The 18327-nt window shown below is 48.6% G+C and overlaps 1 protein-coding gene across 1 annotated transcript; it reads right to left on the reverse strand.

The window, feature by feature from the left end:
• Positions 1-4841: 4841 nt before the first annotated feature.
• On the reverse strand, positions 4842-13090 carry LOC309679567 (argininosuccinate lyase; the record flags this gene model as incomplete). The annotated part of the gene is made up of 16 exons (XM_082492915.1): positions 4842-5076; positions 5428-5534; positions 5909-5989; positions 6192-6275; positions 6464-6523; positions 6698-6782; positions 7442-7556; positions 7751-7813; positions 8176-8228; positions 8373-8450; positions 8902-8979; positions 9632-9729; positions 9988-10044; positions 10379-10462; positions 11429-11623; positions 13079-13090. 16 exons carry the CDS (start codon positions 13088-13090, stop codon positions 4926-4928), a joined length of 1401 nt encoding a protein of 466 aa, XP_082349041.1. The 3' UTR covers positions 4842-4925.
• Positions 13091-18327: the final 5237 nt, after the last annotated feature.

Raw genomic sequence — 18327 nt, forward strand, 5'->3', positions numbered from 1 at the left:
TGCAACCTGTGGAACAGCGAAGTGAGGTGAGGCTCAGCTCTGCCTCTGCTCCCGGTGCCCACCCGGCCCCGCTCACCTGCTCAGCCGTGCAGCCCCGGCTGGTCGCTCGCTGCCCCCCGGCCCCGCCGCCCCGCTTTTACACGCCTCGGAGCGGGGCTGGCGGCTCGTCCCGTCCCGCCCCGGCGGGGCGGGGTGTCCCCGGGACCGGCCCCGATCCGGCCCCCTCTGCCCTTCCCCTCCAACCACCCCGCGGCGCAGCGGTGGATGTGCTTTGCCGGAGGGAGTGCGCTGCTGCGGCATCTTTTTCTTTCTCTGTGCGCTGTCAGAGCCTTTGAGGGAGAGCAGGGAGTGCATCCCAGTTTTCTTGTCCCCTTTGGGGCTTTTCTGCCCTTTTAAGCAGCCTTGTTGTCACGGGACCGTAGGATAACTCAGGTAGGAAAGGACCTAGTCTAGAAGTCTTTCCGATGTTCTTCTGTGCCCTACTCTTCATCCCCTTTCTGAGTTGAAGTCTAGAGGGCCGCAAGATTGCATGTTTAGGGCATGCCACTTTCAGTAGCAGAGAGGACACAGGTAGAGTGACATGGCTAGCATCAGGCAGCCTCTGGCCACCCAGCCTGAATGAGCAAGTACCTTTTTGCAGCTGGGTTTCCAGTGTGCTGCCTTCAGTATCAGTCCAGAAAAAGGCTCAAATTCTCTGTCTGGATTCATAGCCAGCTATTAATTCACTGCTTCTTGTACATTCCCCCTTATGATAATTTTTTTCTGGAGTAATGACCCTGTCCCCTTTCAGAGTTCCAGGCTTGCAGGTGCACAGAGCATCCTGCTGTCTACGCTACAAAAGTTCTTTGAACCATTCTGTTGCCAGATTCCTTCCTCTTCTGAAGTCCCTCATTTTTAACACTTCTCTTGACACCTTCATCTTTTATGAGTGTCTTTGTCCTTATTCTGGGCTTTGACAGGAGGTTGCTGAGGATTTGGCAAAATAGTAAGGACTAGATTTACATCCAGAATGAATCATATACAGGGAGAGGCTCTACCTCGTGGTGTTTGTGATACGGGCTCACCTGGCTGTGTGCAACATGCATAGCCCATGCAAAGATCGTACATCTTTCTGTCTGAAGAAACTGTACAGAAATTGCCCAAAATGAAAAAGGGAAGGGGGAGGGTGCTCCAGATACAGCAGCCAGGAGGGGTTAGAGGGCACCCCGCTGACCCTGGCACCTCTCCCTCACAGACCATTTGTGACCCGCAGGGCTAGAAAAGGGGAAATGGGACCTCTGTGGCACTTTCAGAGTTCCCCTCTATCTGTTTTGCTATTTGGGTTTTCACATCATTAACCCTATGTATGTGGGATACCCAACAGCTTTGATTTCTTAATATTACTTGTATTTAAACAGTTACATGGTTAAATATAACAGTGAAAGCTCCAGTTTCTGTTCCATTAGTTCCAGGCCTCTCTGTATTTTTTTTTCCATTTATGTGCATCTCTGTAAGATGAGGAGTAGAAATGGTTGAAGAATCACAGTGAAGTTGGTTGGTGTTGCCCCTGGCAAAGAGGAGTCTGGTCTAGACGGACACGTTTGGATATTGCTGTCTCAAATTCAGCCATGGTGCCTGCAGGGGCCGTTGCAGTCACGCAGTGTGTCTGTTCTCACAACTCTCTTGTGGTGGCAGAGAAGTGTTATTAGCTCAGCTTCTTCAATAGAAAGGTAGGGGATAAAAAGACCAGGCACAGCAATTTGTTTAGGAGACAAAATATTCAGCAGGATTTTTGCAGAGTGTAAAAGCTGGTTAGAGATCTTTTCCTTCAGGGGATCCAGTGAAGAGTTCACTGCTTTTTGTAATGTTTCAAGAGCCCTTCTGTAGGTTTGTTATCTGCTTGGGTGTCACATCAGAATTACGTAGCAGTCTGCAGAGAGTCTCAGTAGCTCATGATCAGCCTACACGAATTCTTGGCTCCAGTCCTGTCCTATGATTGGTAATGGAGCAGGTATTTAAGACCAAGTCCAGAGTAGTGTCCAAACCACTGATCCTTCTGTCTATACAGATCTTCCTGTCGTAACGGTCAGGGCTTTAAAATCCCAAATCACAATAAGTCATGGTAGGATGATGATGAAAGTCTGAAGACACTGTGGACCACACACTGCTGTAATGTCTGTGGAGCTTCAGAGACCTCCACAGGTCCCTCCTAATCTAAATCATTTCACAATTTTAAGAAAAGGGTGGGTGGGAAGTACTAGTGATTATGAACTACTCATTTAAGTAGGAAATCAAGATGTGATAATCTGCTAAAACTCCCCTTTTGCTTTCAGTTTGGCAGGGCCCTGTGTTACTGAGCGCTGGTCACGAGGAGCAATGCTGGACATTTGCTGCTGGGAGCGAGAGAAAATCTGTTCAGCTGAGGCCTCTGAAGGTACTGAGCGGGAGCTAGAAAATACAAATAGGGAAAAAGAGGGGAGTGGCACAGATCAGAAAAGCTTATGGAAGGGAAAAAAAAAAAGAACAGTAAGGTGGAGATGTGGAGATATCGCTTCTTCTGACTCTGTTGGTGTCCCCTCCCTCTCTTGCTCCTTTCCTCTATCGGCTCAGTGTGCATAAGTGATTTCCTGGCCACAGCTAACCTATCTGGAAAGTGAGACACAAGTGCCAAAACAGAAACACAGCAGGAAGTAACAGAGCAAACGCAGCGGAGGTATATGGAGTGGTGATTGAAATGTGCTGCTCTTTAAATGCCAGGAGAAGAGATCAGGTTTAGGGCCAGAATAAGGGGAGACTGAGGTTGGGGGGAAGTGTTGACAAAAAGGAACTTCTGTTGCTGGTTCTCCCACGTGTTTAAAGCACGCATGCTACAAAGGTAGGGTGAAAGCACCTTGTGTCTGCTGGGGAACTTTGTTAATCGCAGGAGATTTAGCTCATGGCAGTTAGTACTGTCTGTGCTACAGCCCTAAACCTAAACATGGTGAGGCAATACACAGAAAAACTTCTTTACGGTGAGGGTGACAGAGCACTGGAACAGGCTGCCCAGGGAGGTTGTGGAGTCCCCTTCTCTTGAGATTTTCAAGACCCTCCTGGATGCAGTCCTGAGTAACGTGCTGTAGGCAATCCTGCTTTAGCAGGGGAGCTGGACTAGATGATCTCTAGAGGTCCCTTCCAACTCTGAAAATTCTGTGATTCTGTGATACTGCCATCACCGATGTGGGTTACAGAGTCTTGCAGTACTGAGTCAGTAACGTGTTGCTGCATCAGCATGGAGGGCAGGGTGCTGAGCAGAACACCAGCTTTAAAACGCTGTGACAGAAAAGAGATTGTCCATGACAAAACTAGTGCTACTGTGTTGTAGGTGCCGGGTTTGAGCAGGTTTGGTGTTTAATGAAAATCGCCCCATCTTCCCTTGTAAGCAACTGTTCTTTCTCTACCTTTTGAATCAAACAGCAGGCATATTCGATCCAGAAATCACTGCAGAACAATAGTGGGGAATAATGTTTCAAGTGTTTGTTTAATCAAATGTTTTCACCCATTGAAAGACACAAGGTTGCTGCATTCTCATTCCCCAAGTAAACCTTTTCCTGGTCTTTGTTCTGATTATATTTTTGTAAAGACAGAAGGCAGATAGTATAAGATTTGTAAGAGGCAGCCAGCCACGCCAGTCTCTTTTCAAGCATTCTGCTCCAGCTAGTTTGGCCTGGGTCACACAGAGGAAAAAGCTTCATCTGGGACTATGCAACACCTGTTGCTTTGGTGGAAACCAGAGCCAAAGGTGGTTTTGTGATGGGCTGGAATGACCTGTGGGTTGACCTGCTGGCCAAGTCCTGCCTAAGACTATTCAAGTTTAGGTGCCAGGTGGTGAGGAGACTTATTTTGGCCTCTTAGTCCTCCTGTCAGAAGGCAGGCAGGTGGGCAAGTATACTCCTATGAGGAGGGCAGTGATAGCTGGAGATGTGGCATGTGTTGCAGATGCAGTATCAGGTATGCCTCTTTGTGCACATCCACAAGCCACCCTCACCATGTTGTGTAGCCTATTCTGGCACTGCTGGATCCAGCCTTGTGCTGCATAGAATCATTTAGGTTGGAAAAGACCCTTAAGGTGATCAAGTCCAACTGTTAACCTAACACTGCCAAGTCTACCACTAAACCATGTCCCTAAGCATCACGTCTACCCATCTTTTAAATACCTCCAGGGATGGGGACTCATCCACTTCCCTGGGCAGCCTGTCCCAATGCTTGACAACCCTTTGGGTGAAGAAATTTTCCCTAATATCCAACCTAAGCCTCCCCTGGCACTACTTGAGGCTCTTTCCTCTCATCCTATCACTTGTTACCTGGGAGAAGAGACGAGCTCTCACCTTGCTACCCCCTCCTTTCAGGGAGCTGTAGAGAGCGATAAGGTCTCCCCTCAGCCTCCTTTTCTCCAGGGTGAACACCCCCAGTTCCCTCAGCCACTCCTTGTAAGACTTGTGCTCCAGACCCCTCACCAGCTTTTTGCCCTTCTCTGGACACACTCCAGCACCTCGATGTCTTGTCATGAGGGGCCCAAAACTGAACACAGTATTTGAGGTGCATTCTCACTGGTGCCAATTACAAAGGGACGATCGCTTCCCTAATGCGCCACCCTCCCCTCCAAGAGACACATTTTCAGATCTCTTATTGTAGACGGACGCTCCTGCTGCTCTCTACCTACCAGCACCTGAGAGATGGAAAATCCTATAACCCAGTTCCACTGCCAGGGAGGGGAGAGCCCCCGTTCTTTCACAGCAGGGAACATTTCCCCAACCCTCACGAGGGCTGAAGAAGCCCAGCTCAATCAAGCCCCTTAGAAGAAAGACACAAGACATGAGTTTCAGTGAACTACATACACCCCAGTGTTTATTAACTCCAGATTAGTGTGATAGGCACAACGCTGCATCCACGGGATCTCTCCCCACACTCTAAGCTTGTTCCTTCAGCTTCTTCAGCAGCTCCCTCAGCTGCTCGATCTGGGTAGTCACGCTGCTCTTGGCGGTACCACCCATGGCCGTGTACTGCTCCACGCTGTTGACGACGTTGAAGACCTGGGAGACATCGCTGCCAAACAGGGGGCTGGGGAGGGAAAGGGAAGAGGTGTCAGTGGAGAGTGCTGGGTGCTGTTGGCTGCCTTTACATGCTCTCTGCCTGTGGAGAGGGTGAGGGAGTGGAGACGCAGCTTTTTTTCCAAGGGGAACGGCCTCTGGCAGCCCTCTTTCTGCCCTTCTACTGCCTGCCAGTAGCTGCTTGTGACAGACCAAGAGTCAGCTCCCAGGGGAAAGTGAGGAACTTTGGAGCCAAACTCCTCTGGAGGGCTGGTGCCTCCAGGTCAGGGCATGAGTTTCTTCCAGTCCCTCCCAATAGCTGCTGCCCGTGCCCTGGTGGAGCTGAATGGTAGTGATGTTGTCCCCCGTCAGTGATACAAACCTGATGCTCTTCAAGTCATCCAGGCTGAGATTATTGATGGTCGTGCCCTTAGACTCAGCGAGGTGGACGGCCTTCCCAGAGGCAGTGTGGGCTTGTCTGAATGGCATCTGCAGTGAGAAGCAGAGACCGCAGTCAGTGACCAGGCAACTGGGGTGCAGCCTCAAAGGAAAAAATGGACGTGCTGTCTTTTTTGGTTGGCTTGCTTTCTCTTAGGGCAATGCAATGTGAATCTGGGTTTTCTGGGGTGTGAGGAGGGGAGGTGTTAGGAGGTAAAACTCCACCTGTAAATTACTACCAAGTCCACCTGGCAGCATTTCCACTACTTGGGATACATGTAAATAATGTGTTTCCAGCTTTCATGTTTGTTGACCCAGACTGATCATCACCTGGGGACAGAACACAAGGCCTCATCTCAGGCCCTCGCTGAGCAGTATTCTACATCCAAAGAAATCACAGCTCCAAGTCTCTCTCTGATACTTACTCCTTTATGAACCAAGTAGAGAGCCAAATCAGACGAGAGGATCTCAGGGCTCAGAGCCTTCTCCATGTTCTCCTTGTTGATCTGCAGAAAGGAAGGTTAGAGGGAGATATTATCATCAGATCCTCCTTGGGGACACGTTAGCTGCCATTGGTGGGTATAATGAGCAGTATGGGTGAGCCACAGAAGAGCCGTCATCTTAGGACCAGTCTAGAGCTCTCTTACCTGTGTTACTCACAGAATGTACCCACCAACCATGTTCAAAAGTAAGAGGCTAAAGCCTTACCTGGAGGGTAGAAATCACTCCAGTGGCAACCTGGAGCACAGCATTCAGGGTGTCCACAACATCGAAGACGGCCTCCTTGTCCTCCTGGGTGAGAACAGAGATGGAAATTGCTGTAAGACAACCTGATGCAGCATGCCGTGCTTCCGACCCTTTCTCAGCATGCCACACACAAGCAGGGTCTGTGCAGGGAAGTGTAGCGGCAAGAGTGCTCAAGAGCAGAAGATGGCTGTGTCTGCTCAGAGAAATGGAGTGAAAACTAACATCTGTTTTACCTGCAGATCCTTGTTGTAGGTGCTTGGAAGTCCTTTGAGGACCATGAGAATAGCAGCCAACTGCAGAGAGAAATAGGTGAGGCAGTTAGTTCTAGGAAGAGAAGCACATTGCCCCAGCAGAGGTTAAGAGCCTGGACTGGGCACAGTTCTTTACACAGGGGCAAGAAGAAACAAGATTCTTCAGCCCAGGTATGAGCAGTTTCCCCATCCCTCTTTGTTCTTTAGCAGGCTCACCCGTCCAAACACACGGCCAGCTTTGCTGCGGATCAGTTCCAGACTGTCGGGGTTCTTCTTTTGAGGCATCAGGCTGCTGCCAGTGCTGAAAGAAGGTGGGTGGAGTGTAACAGTGAGCAAGACCCCAGTCCTACACACATGGGCTAAGACAGTTCATGCAACATACTGACCCATCCCTCCAAAAGTAGCACATAGGTCCCCCTTACCCAGACACCTTTCTAGGGTGTAGGAAAGCAGTGAACTGAGTTTCTCACGTTTCCCAAAGCAGAGCTTTTGTTTTTTGTAGTCTCTTCTAGAGCTACCATACAGTCCCACTTCTCAAAGAGGAAGCAAAAAGGAGGTTTCCTCACCAGCCTCTCCAGAGTTGGCATCAAGAGGCCAGACTAAGTGTTGCTGTGAACCGGGAGAGGGAGGGCTGTGGTCGTGCCACCCCGAGAGCAGGAAGTCTGTTAGGATTGCAAACCCGGCTGTCAAGGCAGGGCTTTGGCAGGCATTCCCGGCAGAGGAGGAAGTTCTCTTAGCCAGCAGTTGCTGGGGAGGAGTGTCTGCTGACTGCAGACTTGGTTGAGTTACCAGAATCAGAAATAAGTGATCATTACTGAAGAATATTCACCCTAACGCTGCCTTTCTGCCAGCTTTTTAATGCTGTGTCCGCCTCATGCAGCATGGAGACCCCAACCACTTTCTCTTTCTCCCAGGGGAGGATAGCTGAGGAGAATTACTCCTCAGATACCAGAAACCTACCAGTAGGTATCAGAGAGGGTTACAAAGCCAAACTCGCTGGTACTGTAGATGATGAGATCTTCAGCCATCTTGCTAAGGTGGATCATCAGGAGGGTGGCAACAGAGAGGAACTCCACTGCAGAGAAGGCAGGAAATCAGGAGGTGAAAGACGTGCTTGTTTGCTTGACAACCCAGGGAGCCCTGACTGGAGCTTTGGTGTTACGTGCTAGTGAGGGATATCAGTCCCCTTGTCAAGGGAGGTCAACTGGGAAGGTCTCAGAAGCCTGCTTCTAAAACAGCGGTGGGAAGTTGTGATTGAGTTGTGCTTACCCACAAAGTCTCTCTCGCTTACGGCATCCATGCTGTTCAGGCTGATGGAAGCAAAGTCCAGCTCTGTAAGGAAGGTGATGGACAGAGGTCAGGCTTGGCATGACTGGCGCTTGCATGCAGCAGGATTCCCCAGCATGGAGGTGACTGAGCCCTCGAGTAGCGCCAGGAGCACAAACATACTTAAGTTTTACACTGAGTGGGGTCTTTGTTATTAGCCCCAGGCATCCAGCATGCAGCAGAGGTGGCTCTTCCTGCTCCCACCTCACAGGCATTGCCTGTTTCATTGCAATAAAAAGCCTTATAAAGAAAGGGTTTGGCTCCAGGACAGTGCATTACAGTGCCATTGGGGGACACGTATCAATGCTTCCCTCCCTCCTAGATATTACAAGCAGTCCTGTGCCACTCAATCACAGGGAGACACTTACCACTACGCAGAAGCTCTCTATCAATTTCCAGAGGGTTTCCAGCCAGAGCACCGCTGTCAGGGAAGAAAGAAACACAAGTCATGCATGATACCCTGCACACTCCAACCAAAACTGATCTCTAGGAAGCAGGGAAGGCACCTCTGAAGACTTTGCAGAGCAAAGTGAGGCCCAGTGATCACACAAATATTAGATATTACCTTCCCAAAGGCAAGACATTGATCCTCTTCTTCAGCTCTCCCAGGCGCTCAGAATCGCGGGTCAGAGCAACAGCATGGCTAGTAATGGACATAAAAAGACATGAGAGATGAAGCACCTGAAGTCAGAAAATGTCCCTTTCCTTCCCAAGCAGCATGCTGCCACACCTAGACCCTGGAATCCCATCTCCAAGAGAAAAGACTTGAAACAGAGACTAGGCCCTCAGGCCCTTTGAATTGGAACAGCTAGCAGCCATACAAGCTTCTCCATGTGACCCCATTAGCTGAGGTGTAACTCTGGCCAAAGGATGGAGCATGTAGGGAGTCGGCCTCCACTGCCCACTGGGTGCTTGAGTCCCAGGTTAGAGCCACAAAGGAACATGGGGAGCTCCTGTTCCAGTTTGCAAGGTTAGTGCTGGTTTGTCACCACCCCGGGCTGTCCCCTCAGAGGATGATGCACTTCTGGGCTCCAGCTGAGCAGGGCCCCAAGGGTGGAGAAGGCTTCCTCCAGCCAAGTGTCAAAGGTGGTTACCTGAGCAAGAACTGGCTCCATCTGATGGGCTGAGCTTTCTGCAGGTGGGTGTAGCCAGGCAAGATAACATCGATTTCTCTGCATGGGAAAGGAGAGAAAGAGGTGAGCAGCAGCTGTCAGGATAGAGGGCAGTGGTAGGTACGCTCCAGGGTTTCCTGGCAAGCTCACAAAGAGAGCTGCTTCAGCCTGTGTTGTGCTGAGTTTGATCGATGTCTTCCTCTCCCTGTCACCTGCTACCTAAGCACACTGGGTTTAGATCTCCTGGTCGTCCAGTGTGGTGTGCCTGCCCTAGGCCTCCCTGGAGACTTGCCGGTACAGTAATCCCTCTGTAGCCGGCAAAGATTCCCCAGTCCACCACCGTTGGAGAGGGTGGTTTGTGAGAAGGAGAGTTAGACAGGAGTTATCACAGCTGAGCTTTTCTCATATGTAACTATTTGACACATGTTAAAGTTCCCCCCTCCTTCAGATGGATTTGGCACCTTAAAGTCTTGTGTGGACCTCCCACCTCGATTCCTTTGCCAGAATACAGTGGGGGAAGGGGAAGGTGTCTGTGACGTGAACTGTGGAGAAAGAGGGTCCGTTGTCTTTCCCTGTGCTATCACACGCTGCCTGTGTGTAACTTCCTCTGCAGAAGACCCTGCTGCTGCCCTGATTGGTGTCAGTCAAAGAGCAAGCCTAGAAGTCTCCTGCCCCTGCAAGGCCGAGGCCGTGGATATGCAAAAGGACTTACATGGCAGCGCGTTCCACCAGGGTCTTAATGAGCTGCAGGAGGTGAGTGGAGATGACAGAGAGGGAATTCTTCATGAACAGCTTCAGGTCAGTCACAACCTGTACGAGATTGGCCACAGTCAGTCAAAGCAGAATGTGACATACTTAGTGACTGTCCACTTTTACTGCAAAGTAAACCCCTCCTTGCTCTATGTGTTGGGAAGGTGCATCTTCCTCTCATCATTTGGTCATTTTGATGTGGTAATGCCACTATATTTTGCTCTTCAGAAAGAGAGCCAAAGGCTGTTCTGGTCTAAGGTCTTCTGAAGTCAGAATGAGGAGCAGTACAGAAGGAGGAAAAAAAGATTCTGTACATACCTGATCATTCCTGCTTCTTCCAGTGTGCAGCTTTCCAGCTATGTCTCCAATCAGCTCCTGAGGACAAGAGGAGGATTTCTATCAGATACCTGTCTCTGTGTTCTAAGGAGAAAACTCCGCATAAGCAGACCTCCTCCCTGCCTGGAAGGGACACAGCTCTAGGATCCTGTGAGTAGCCATGGGATTTCTTCTGGGGAAGGGCAGGTTTGGGTTCTACACTTGTACAGTGCCTCTTCCACAAAAGGGGGTCTTGGAGACACTTGATTTTGCACCTGGGGTTTCAGTGCCACGCGGTCCGGGGAAATTTCACAGTGGGACAGAGGTGCATGCAGTTAACGTCAAGCAGATCTAGCTACAGAGGAACGGGAGCAAGAGGTTAGAGGACCCAAACCTTTAGTCTGCGTTCGTTGGCAGTGTGGATATCCTCATCAGTTTGGGTCACCACAAAGACTCCTTTAGACCATTCCTCAGAGATCTACAAACATCAGCAGAAACACCAGTCAGCCACTACTGTTACCCTGCTGCGCGTGAGGGCTGTAATTGTCCCCAGCAAACACCAACTTGTGCCGTCCCATCGGCAATCAAACTGCTAAGTGTCACGCGAGCTCTGGCATGCCTGTTCCTTGAGGCCAAGGCTGGCTGCTTGCTATATGCTGGTATTCTGTGCTGCACTTGGTGGGGTTCGTCTCTCTACCTGTGATGATCCTGTGGTCTTATGGCTATAGGAGGATTTGAGCATTGCAATGAGAAAGTGAGCGGAATTGTCAGGGATTGCTTTAGCATCGTCCACCAAGATTTTCCTATGCAAACATTGTACAGAGTCACCATTGTCCATAGTGGGTGAGCAACAGCAATGGACCTTTTAAAATAGCGCTTAGCTGCTGACTTCTCTTCACCCCTATACAATGCTATGCGTTGCCTCCTACTAACTCAGGCAGCCAGACTCAAAAGGATCCCGAGTGCCAGCAGAAAAAGAATATTCTGAATTCATACTGAAACAACTCCTGGGGAACGTTCAGTCTGAAGAGGAGGGCGGGCAGGTCACCCTGAGCACACCTCACTGAGGCGGCTCATTCCCAGTCAATGAGCAGTGACAACACACACATCAGGGCTTCAGGCTGTCACTGGGTCTTGTCAGCCGGTTCACATCCTACTGCTGGGCTTTGGTGTCTTTAGCGGGATGCACCCGGAGCATCGATCCCCTGCCCAGAATGCCTCCAAGTGTACCAAATGCAATACACATGGGCCTGTCATGTCCATGATGTAGGACAGCACTTCCTTTCACAAAGCACTTCAGTACATGCCTACCTCTAAGGAACAGGACCTGAGGACATTTAAAGATGCTTTTTAGCACAGCAAATCAGGGAGTCTACTACAGATACTGTCAGATGAGAAGCCATTCATTCCAGTACGCATGACAGTTTGTGAAAGAAAGAAATACCTTTTCCAGGCCACTCAGGATCTTCTCCAGCTCAGTTTTAGACAGGATCCCAGCCTTCTCCAAGGCTTTGGCATAAGCCATGCTCCCCTGGATGTCAACTTCAGCCAGTCTCTGATCAGTGGTAATGGAAGCGCTGAGCATCTCCATAATTGGATCTGTACTTCCAACAAACCTTCCTCCCATCATTTTATCCCCCTGCAAGTAATAAAGTTAAGAGACACATTCAAAAGACTTACTCATCTATCACCTAAAAATCAGTTAATGTCCAGCCCACTTTTTATCCAAGTAAAACTGAGGACATACTCAGGAACATTTTTTCAGTGCTGTACCATTAAGCAGAAAAGTCCTGGACTTTAAGAGCTTTGGCAAGTAGTTTTAGAGGTGGAGAACATGTCACTGTTACTAGAATTTAGCCCTTGAGGTGTCAGCCCTTTGGCTCAGGAATCCTCCAAGATACTTTAGTCCTACAAGACTTTGGAGGGAGCATCTCCTGTCCTTGAAAACGAATATCAGGGCATATGCTGCAAGACCAGCATGGATCTCTCTTTTAAGGCAGCTGCTGATCACTAACCCTTTAATAGTCTCTTGACAGGGCAAAAAAGTAAGGGAGTCAGAGATACAGTGAAAGCTAGTATCTACTGTTACTTGAAAAAATAATTTAAAAACCCCACTCTCTTAGGGAGACTATAAGAAAATACTCAGTTGACAAAGAGCTGTAGGCCAGTACAAGCCACATGCTCTAAAACAATCCTGTAACTATGAAGGGTTTGAAGTTACCGTTTGAAGCATTTCCAGCATCCACAACGTTCTTGCAAGCCTTGGCATAAAATTAGCACACAACTGTTTAAGGCGCAGACTCCAGACAGGGAGGTCTGGGTACCTTTCAGTATTACAAATGTTAGGGTAAAATGAAAAGGAAAGAAAGAAAAAAAAAAAAAAACCCCAGCCCACGGCCCCAAACTACCCCCCAGAAGGTCTCCGAAGCAGCTCGGCACCGGGGCGCCCGCCCGGCTACCATGGACAGCGGCGGCCGCCGGCGCCGGTGGTGGGGCCGGGGCCGGGGCCGGTGAACCGGGCAGCCCTTTCCCCAGCCACTGCCTGAGCCAACGTGCCTGAGAGGACAGCAGGAGATTCATAGAATTGTTTTGGTTGGAAGAGACCTTTAAGATCATCAAGTCCAACCGAGGACGGGGTGTAGGCACGGGGGTGCTGGAGATCGATTTTTGAAACAGGTTTGTCAGCAGGAGTTGCAGGGGTGGAAATTGGAGTTGAAAAAGCAAAAGTTTTGCAGCTTCTCGCTGGGAAATCAGTCCCCTGGGGTGAGCGGCAGAGGAGATGGGGTGTGAAAGGCCAGTGCTGGGAGCCAAGCGCTCGGATGGGCAAGAGGTATCTAACTCTTTCTTTGAGGTATCTAAGTCTATCTTCACTACTGTGGGTTTTCACCAGAATCAGAGGCGGGTCGTCAGAAATATTGCAACAAATATGTCTGCTGACCCCTTTTCCATTTAAACCCCAGAAAAACAAATCAAGTAGAGAGAAGCACCCGAACAAGCATGGCAGGCTGCAGCACTGGAGTTATCGCACAGTTGAGTTCGCGTCTGCCAGAGCACCCCGAGACCACCCCGCCGGAGAAGCAAAGTTCACCCTCACCTCGGCTGCCATTTCGGACGACGTTTTGCTCGTTTGTGCAGCGATCCCGGCGACTGGTGCAACCTGTGGAACAGCGAAGTGAGGTGAGGCTCAGCTCTGCCTCTGCTCCCGGTGCCGCTCCCGGTGCCGCTCCCGGTGCCGCTCCCGGTGCCGCTCCCGGTGCCGCTCCCGGTGCGGGACGGGTCCCTGGTGCCCACCCGGCCCCGCTCACCTGCTCAGCCGTGCAGCCCCGGCTGGTCGCTCGCTGCTCCCCGGCCCCGCCGCCCCGCTTTTACATGCCTCGGAGCGGGGCTGGCGGCTCGTCCCGCCCCGGCGGGGCGGGGTGTCCCCGGGACCGGCCCCGATCCGCCCCCCCCCCATCACCAGCCCTCTTCGCCCTTCCCACCCCTCTCCTGCCTCCTGCCCCTGCTCGACCGGGGCATGATTAGCAAGTCAGGGAGAAAAGTTTCTTTGGAGGCAGGGTTGCTGCAAGCAGGAGGGTTGGGAGAGATGCTTTCGTGTTGCTTGTTAGTAAAGTTTTTGGTGTAGCTCTGGGCAAATACTCCTGCAGTGCCAGTGTCTTCTGTGTGGTTTCCCTGGCAGGTCAGATCCTTTTCTGGGAATATCCTTGTACTGAAAGACTCGCATCACTCTGTGTCATACCCCTCTAATGAGTGGTCTTTGATATGAATGTAATTGATGTGATGGCTGCATCGTCGTTGCTCTGTCCCCCTTGCCACCCCAGCAAATACACAAGAATAAAATAGATGGGAGCTAGTTGCTCTTTTCCCACTTCTGTGTGGGTGAGACTTTTCACCCCACTTGTAAGAATGCTGCAGCTCCAGCTTTGTGGCTTCCCTGCTGTCACCAGTTGCGTGGGGTCACTCTTGCCAAGAGGCTCCTTTGAGCCTCAGATTGTGGCCATGGGGTGTGAGATTGTGCCCTGCGGCCCTGGCAAGTAGCCCGTATCTTAAAGTCATCAAGCCCTAAATATCATGGATGTAAAGAGCCAATTTAAAATACAGGAGAGCTTTGGGAACAGCAGCTCACAAAGGTATGGCTCAGCGCTGATTTCTCATTAACTCCTCAGAGACAGAGCACTTTTCTGCAACCACTCCACAGAAAGCGGAATGCTTGCTGCTTGGCCTTACAGAGTGTGCTACTACAGTATAATATTTTTCCATCTGCATAGTCCAAACCTTTTACAGACCTCAGGAAACACATTCCAGCTTTCTTGTCCACATTTTGTTGAGTTATTTTCTTCCCTTTAACTGACCCTCTTGTCCTTTTCTACTGTTCTTCTCTCAGTTCTGTGACTTATCTCCTTTTCCTTTTTACACTGGGACATTTACAGTAAGAAATGGTGGTTGATCATTTTGTGATCATGTTCCTTCCTACTCTGAAATCCCTCATTTTTACCGCTTTTCTTGTCTTGTTCACCCTTTAGGAGCATCCTTGTCCTTGTGGGCTTTGACAAGAGGTTGCTGATGTGTTGGGAAAATAGTAAGCACTGAATTTATAGCCAGAGTGAATCTATGTCAATAAGATTTTATTAATCTGTGTCTGATATTACATGTGGCAAGGACACGTGCTTTCATATGGGATCGGTCAGCAGTATCACTGTGTGTTTAGCAAACTTCACAGGGATTAGTTTGCTTGTAGTACGCTGCTTAACTCCTGTCCCAGTTTGTATCTAGGAGATTATTAATTCTCTCTTTTCCCATTTTAGATGAAGCAGGCAATAACTATCCTTTCTGTGTTATAAGCTATGTAGATTAGAGAGTAATATTTTTACAATAAAAATGGAAATGAAACTCTAAATCCAAGCAGAAGTCATGTAAAAATGAACATTGAAGAAATAAGATTTCTTAGACGCTTGGAGCTGCAGAGTTGAACTTTTTTGAGGGGAAATCAGTGAAACAGTATTGTGAAACAGGTTTTCTAATGCATATTGAAATGCATTCTCATTACTCTTTTCTGTATTTGCTCTGGTTTGGATGGCTCTCCGCTTTCCATCATTTTCTTTCAGTATTTTATTTGCTTAGTGAAATAGAAAGATTAACCCCCCAAACCTCCACCCCAGAGTTAAATACTGAAGAAGGTCTGAGAGAAATGTCTCCTACTTATTCTCCCTTCTGGCACAGCGCGTGGCATATCGTTCATACATTAATATTCCCAGCTACACCCTTTTCCAAGCTGACATACAATGAGATTGTACTAGAGAGTAAATTGCCCATTTTGCAGCATTGAGATGTTTAATTAAACATATTTTAATGTCCTCAAAGATTTGAACTTTATTTGTACTTGCTTTTGCAATCAGTCACAGCCTTACTATCTCTTTTAGAGAACATTTTCTAGTAGAAGAGTGCAACACTTGGGGAGCGCAGCTCTGAAGGAGTGCTTTTGTGGTTTCTAGAAATACACTTTTCATAATAGGACTTATTTTCATAACTGGGTCCAGTGAAGAAAAAGGATGGCATAAACTGCTTCATTTTAACTGTCATTTTGGTTTCGAAAAAGAAAAAAAGCTCTATGGGCTGAAAGTGCTAGTCACACGCACTGTCAGCTAGACTGATGTGAAGCGGTGCTGACATTTTTTTGTTAAAAACAACTTCGTTTAATGAATTTTGAATGTAAAAGAAAAAAAAAGACACTATAGGGTGATCAGCGAAATGCTGAATACAGTAAACATCTTTCATGACAAAGAATACAAATACCCCGCAGATCTGCTTTCAATAGCCATTACTAGGCCCCCTGCTTTCAATAGTTAATACCGAGGCCCCTCTCTCATCAAGCCTTAGTGGTAACAATCACAAGCCCACGCTTAAAATGTTGACATGCTAAGCACATTTAGAAAAAACCTATGTCTGCATTCCCTATGGATGGTGTAGCATAACTGTCTAACACCTAAAGTGCAGCAATTAAAAACAAAGTGAACTGAGCTAATCAGTTGTATGTAAGAGCAATGAGTCCTCTCTTAGATATTCCTCTTCTCCCTTGCATGATGTCAGCGAACCTGTAGCTGGTCCATATATGTATTAACAACCTAACAGGCTATATGTCTCCACTGGAAAAAATTTAGGAAGATTTTCTATATTAGAAAAAAATACTGAAAGCTCAAGAAGCGTTTGTATTATGCTCATTCATCCCCGCTGCTGGGATCAGGCAACGTCATCACGGATTGTAAAAAAGTGTATCAGCAAAGGTCTGGAATTAGACTTTTGGAGAAGCAGTGAAAATAAAGATGATAAATTGGTGCTGGGGGAGAGATATAAAAAAGGAGATGCAAAGGAGAAATAAAATAAATATGCTGAAGATTTTGAACCCATATCAAAATAAAGTGATGAGGCGCAGGCAAGGAGCAGTAAGTTTCTGGAAAAACCTCTGATATTTGGTAGTCTGGAAATGCAGTATTCTCAAATGAAAGCTGACGTCTTTCCTCTTCTTTTCTTGCCTTTAGCCTGGCTGGGAGCTGGCGCACAGGCAGTTTCTCGTGGAGGCTTTGGAACATGGCAGAGAAGTTACAGAGCATTTGCTGTGCCAGTTTTGGCCAACTTACAAGGTCAGTTAATCCTGACATGAAAAAGGACAGCATCCATTACATCCTATCACTGAGTCAGACCAACGGCTTTCAGTCTACAGTTTGGAGACCTTTCTCCTGGCTCTTTTTCCACAGGACTCCGTGACAAATGATTCTGGTGTATGAATTAATTCCGATCTGTACTACAATCTGTATGTGATGGGGTCCGCGTGTCCACTGAAACTTTTCAAGGGCTCTGCAGCTGAAAAGGGCTGAAAAAAAATCTTTGCAGTAGGCTTTTCAACTTTGCCCAGCGCGTCGGTACCCGATGCTGATGGCTCCTGGAGAGCTGTCTGTTGCCCACTGTCCTGGCACCGAGGACTGCTCCTGAAGCGCTGCAGTTTGCTCACGTTATTCGGAATCACAGTATCACAGTATCACAGTATGCTAGGGATTGGAAGGGACCTCAAAAGATCATCTAGTCCAATCCCCCCGTCGGAGCAGGAACACCTAGATGAGGTTGCACAGGAAGGCGTCCAGGCGAGTTTTGAATGTCTCCAGAGAAGGAGACTCCACAACCTCCCTGGGCAGCCTGTTCCAGTGCTCTGTCACCCTCACTGAGAAGTTTCCTCTCAAATTTAAGTGGAACCTCTTGTGTTCCAGCTTGAATCCATTACCCCTTGTCCTATCATTGGTTGCTACTGAGAAGAGCCTGGCTCCATCCTCATGACATTCCCCCTTTATATATTTATAAACGCTAATAAGATCACCCCTCAGTCTCCTCTTCTCCAAACTAAAGAGACCCAGCTCCCTCAGTCTTTCCTCATAAGGGAGATGCTCCACGCCTTTAATCATCTTAGTTGCCCTAATCGGTTGAGGATTTGCAACACCCCAAGGAGAAGTAAAGTGCCAAAGGCAGAGTGGACTTTCTTCTGGCTTGATTCGGGAGAGAAAAGCGGCTGGTGGATTGTGTGCCTGCGCCACAAGCCGGAGGTTGTGGGCACAAGAAGAACATATTTGGTTCACTACATATTGCTCTCACAGCCCTGCTGCAAACAAGCGAGGGTATTTCTGTGTGACTCCTCGGGGAGTTAGTGTTGGTGTGTTTGCATGTAAAGTTTTGCCTGAGAGATAACGGCAAAACAAATTAATTAACATTTCCCTGGCCCTCAGTCTCTGAGCAATTTTCCTACAGCGATTGTCCTTGCTGTAGCCAATAGGACTTTCAGCTATTTGCACTAAATGAAGCGTCTTTGGTTTTCTCAAGAACGAAAAAGGCCCTTGCAAAGTTTAATGACGCGTAGATTAAACGGGAAAGAGTCACAGTGATGGTAGGAAAAGACACATGACACTGAGGAGCCTGGTAAAATGTACGTACAGGTGCTTTAAAAGATCAGAGTATTACACAGCTGGTTCAGCTTTACTGTACTGTTTGAAAATGGCTACAGATTTGGAAGGACCTTTACAATAGTATTTTCCTCTTGTCGTCACACTTAACGGTAGCAGTAGGTTTTACCTCAGAGGATGATGTTTTGTCCCCTTTTTTTTCTAAAGCAGTTACAAGTTGGGGGGCGGGAAAAGCGTCTTTATCACCGGCATTGGTGGTTCAGTGGTAGAATTCTCGCCTGCCACGCGGGAGGCCCGGGTTCGATTCCCGGCCAATGCAGTTGGTTATTTTTTTTTTCCCCCCCCTCCACCCCCCCTTTCCTTCTTGCTCCTTCCTTTTCCGCTTCCGTCCGGGCCGCCAAAA

Source organism: Vanellus vanellus (genome assembly GCF_965231255.1).
Source record: "Vanellus vanellus genome assembly, chromosome: 19".
NCBI lineage: Eukaryota > Metazoa > Chordata > Aves > Charadriiformes > Charadriidae > Vanellus > Vanellus vanellus.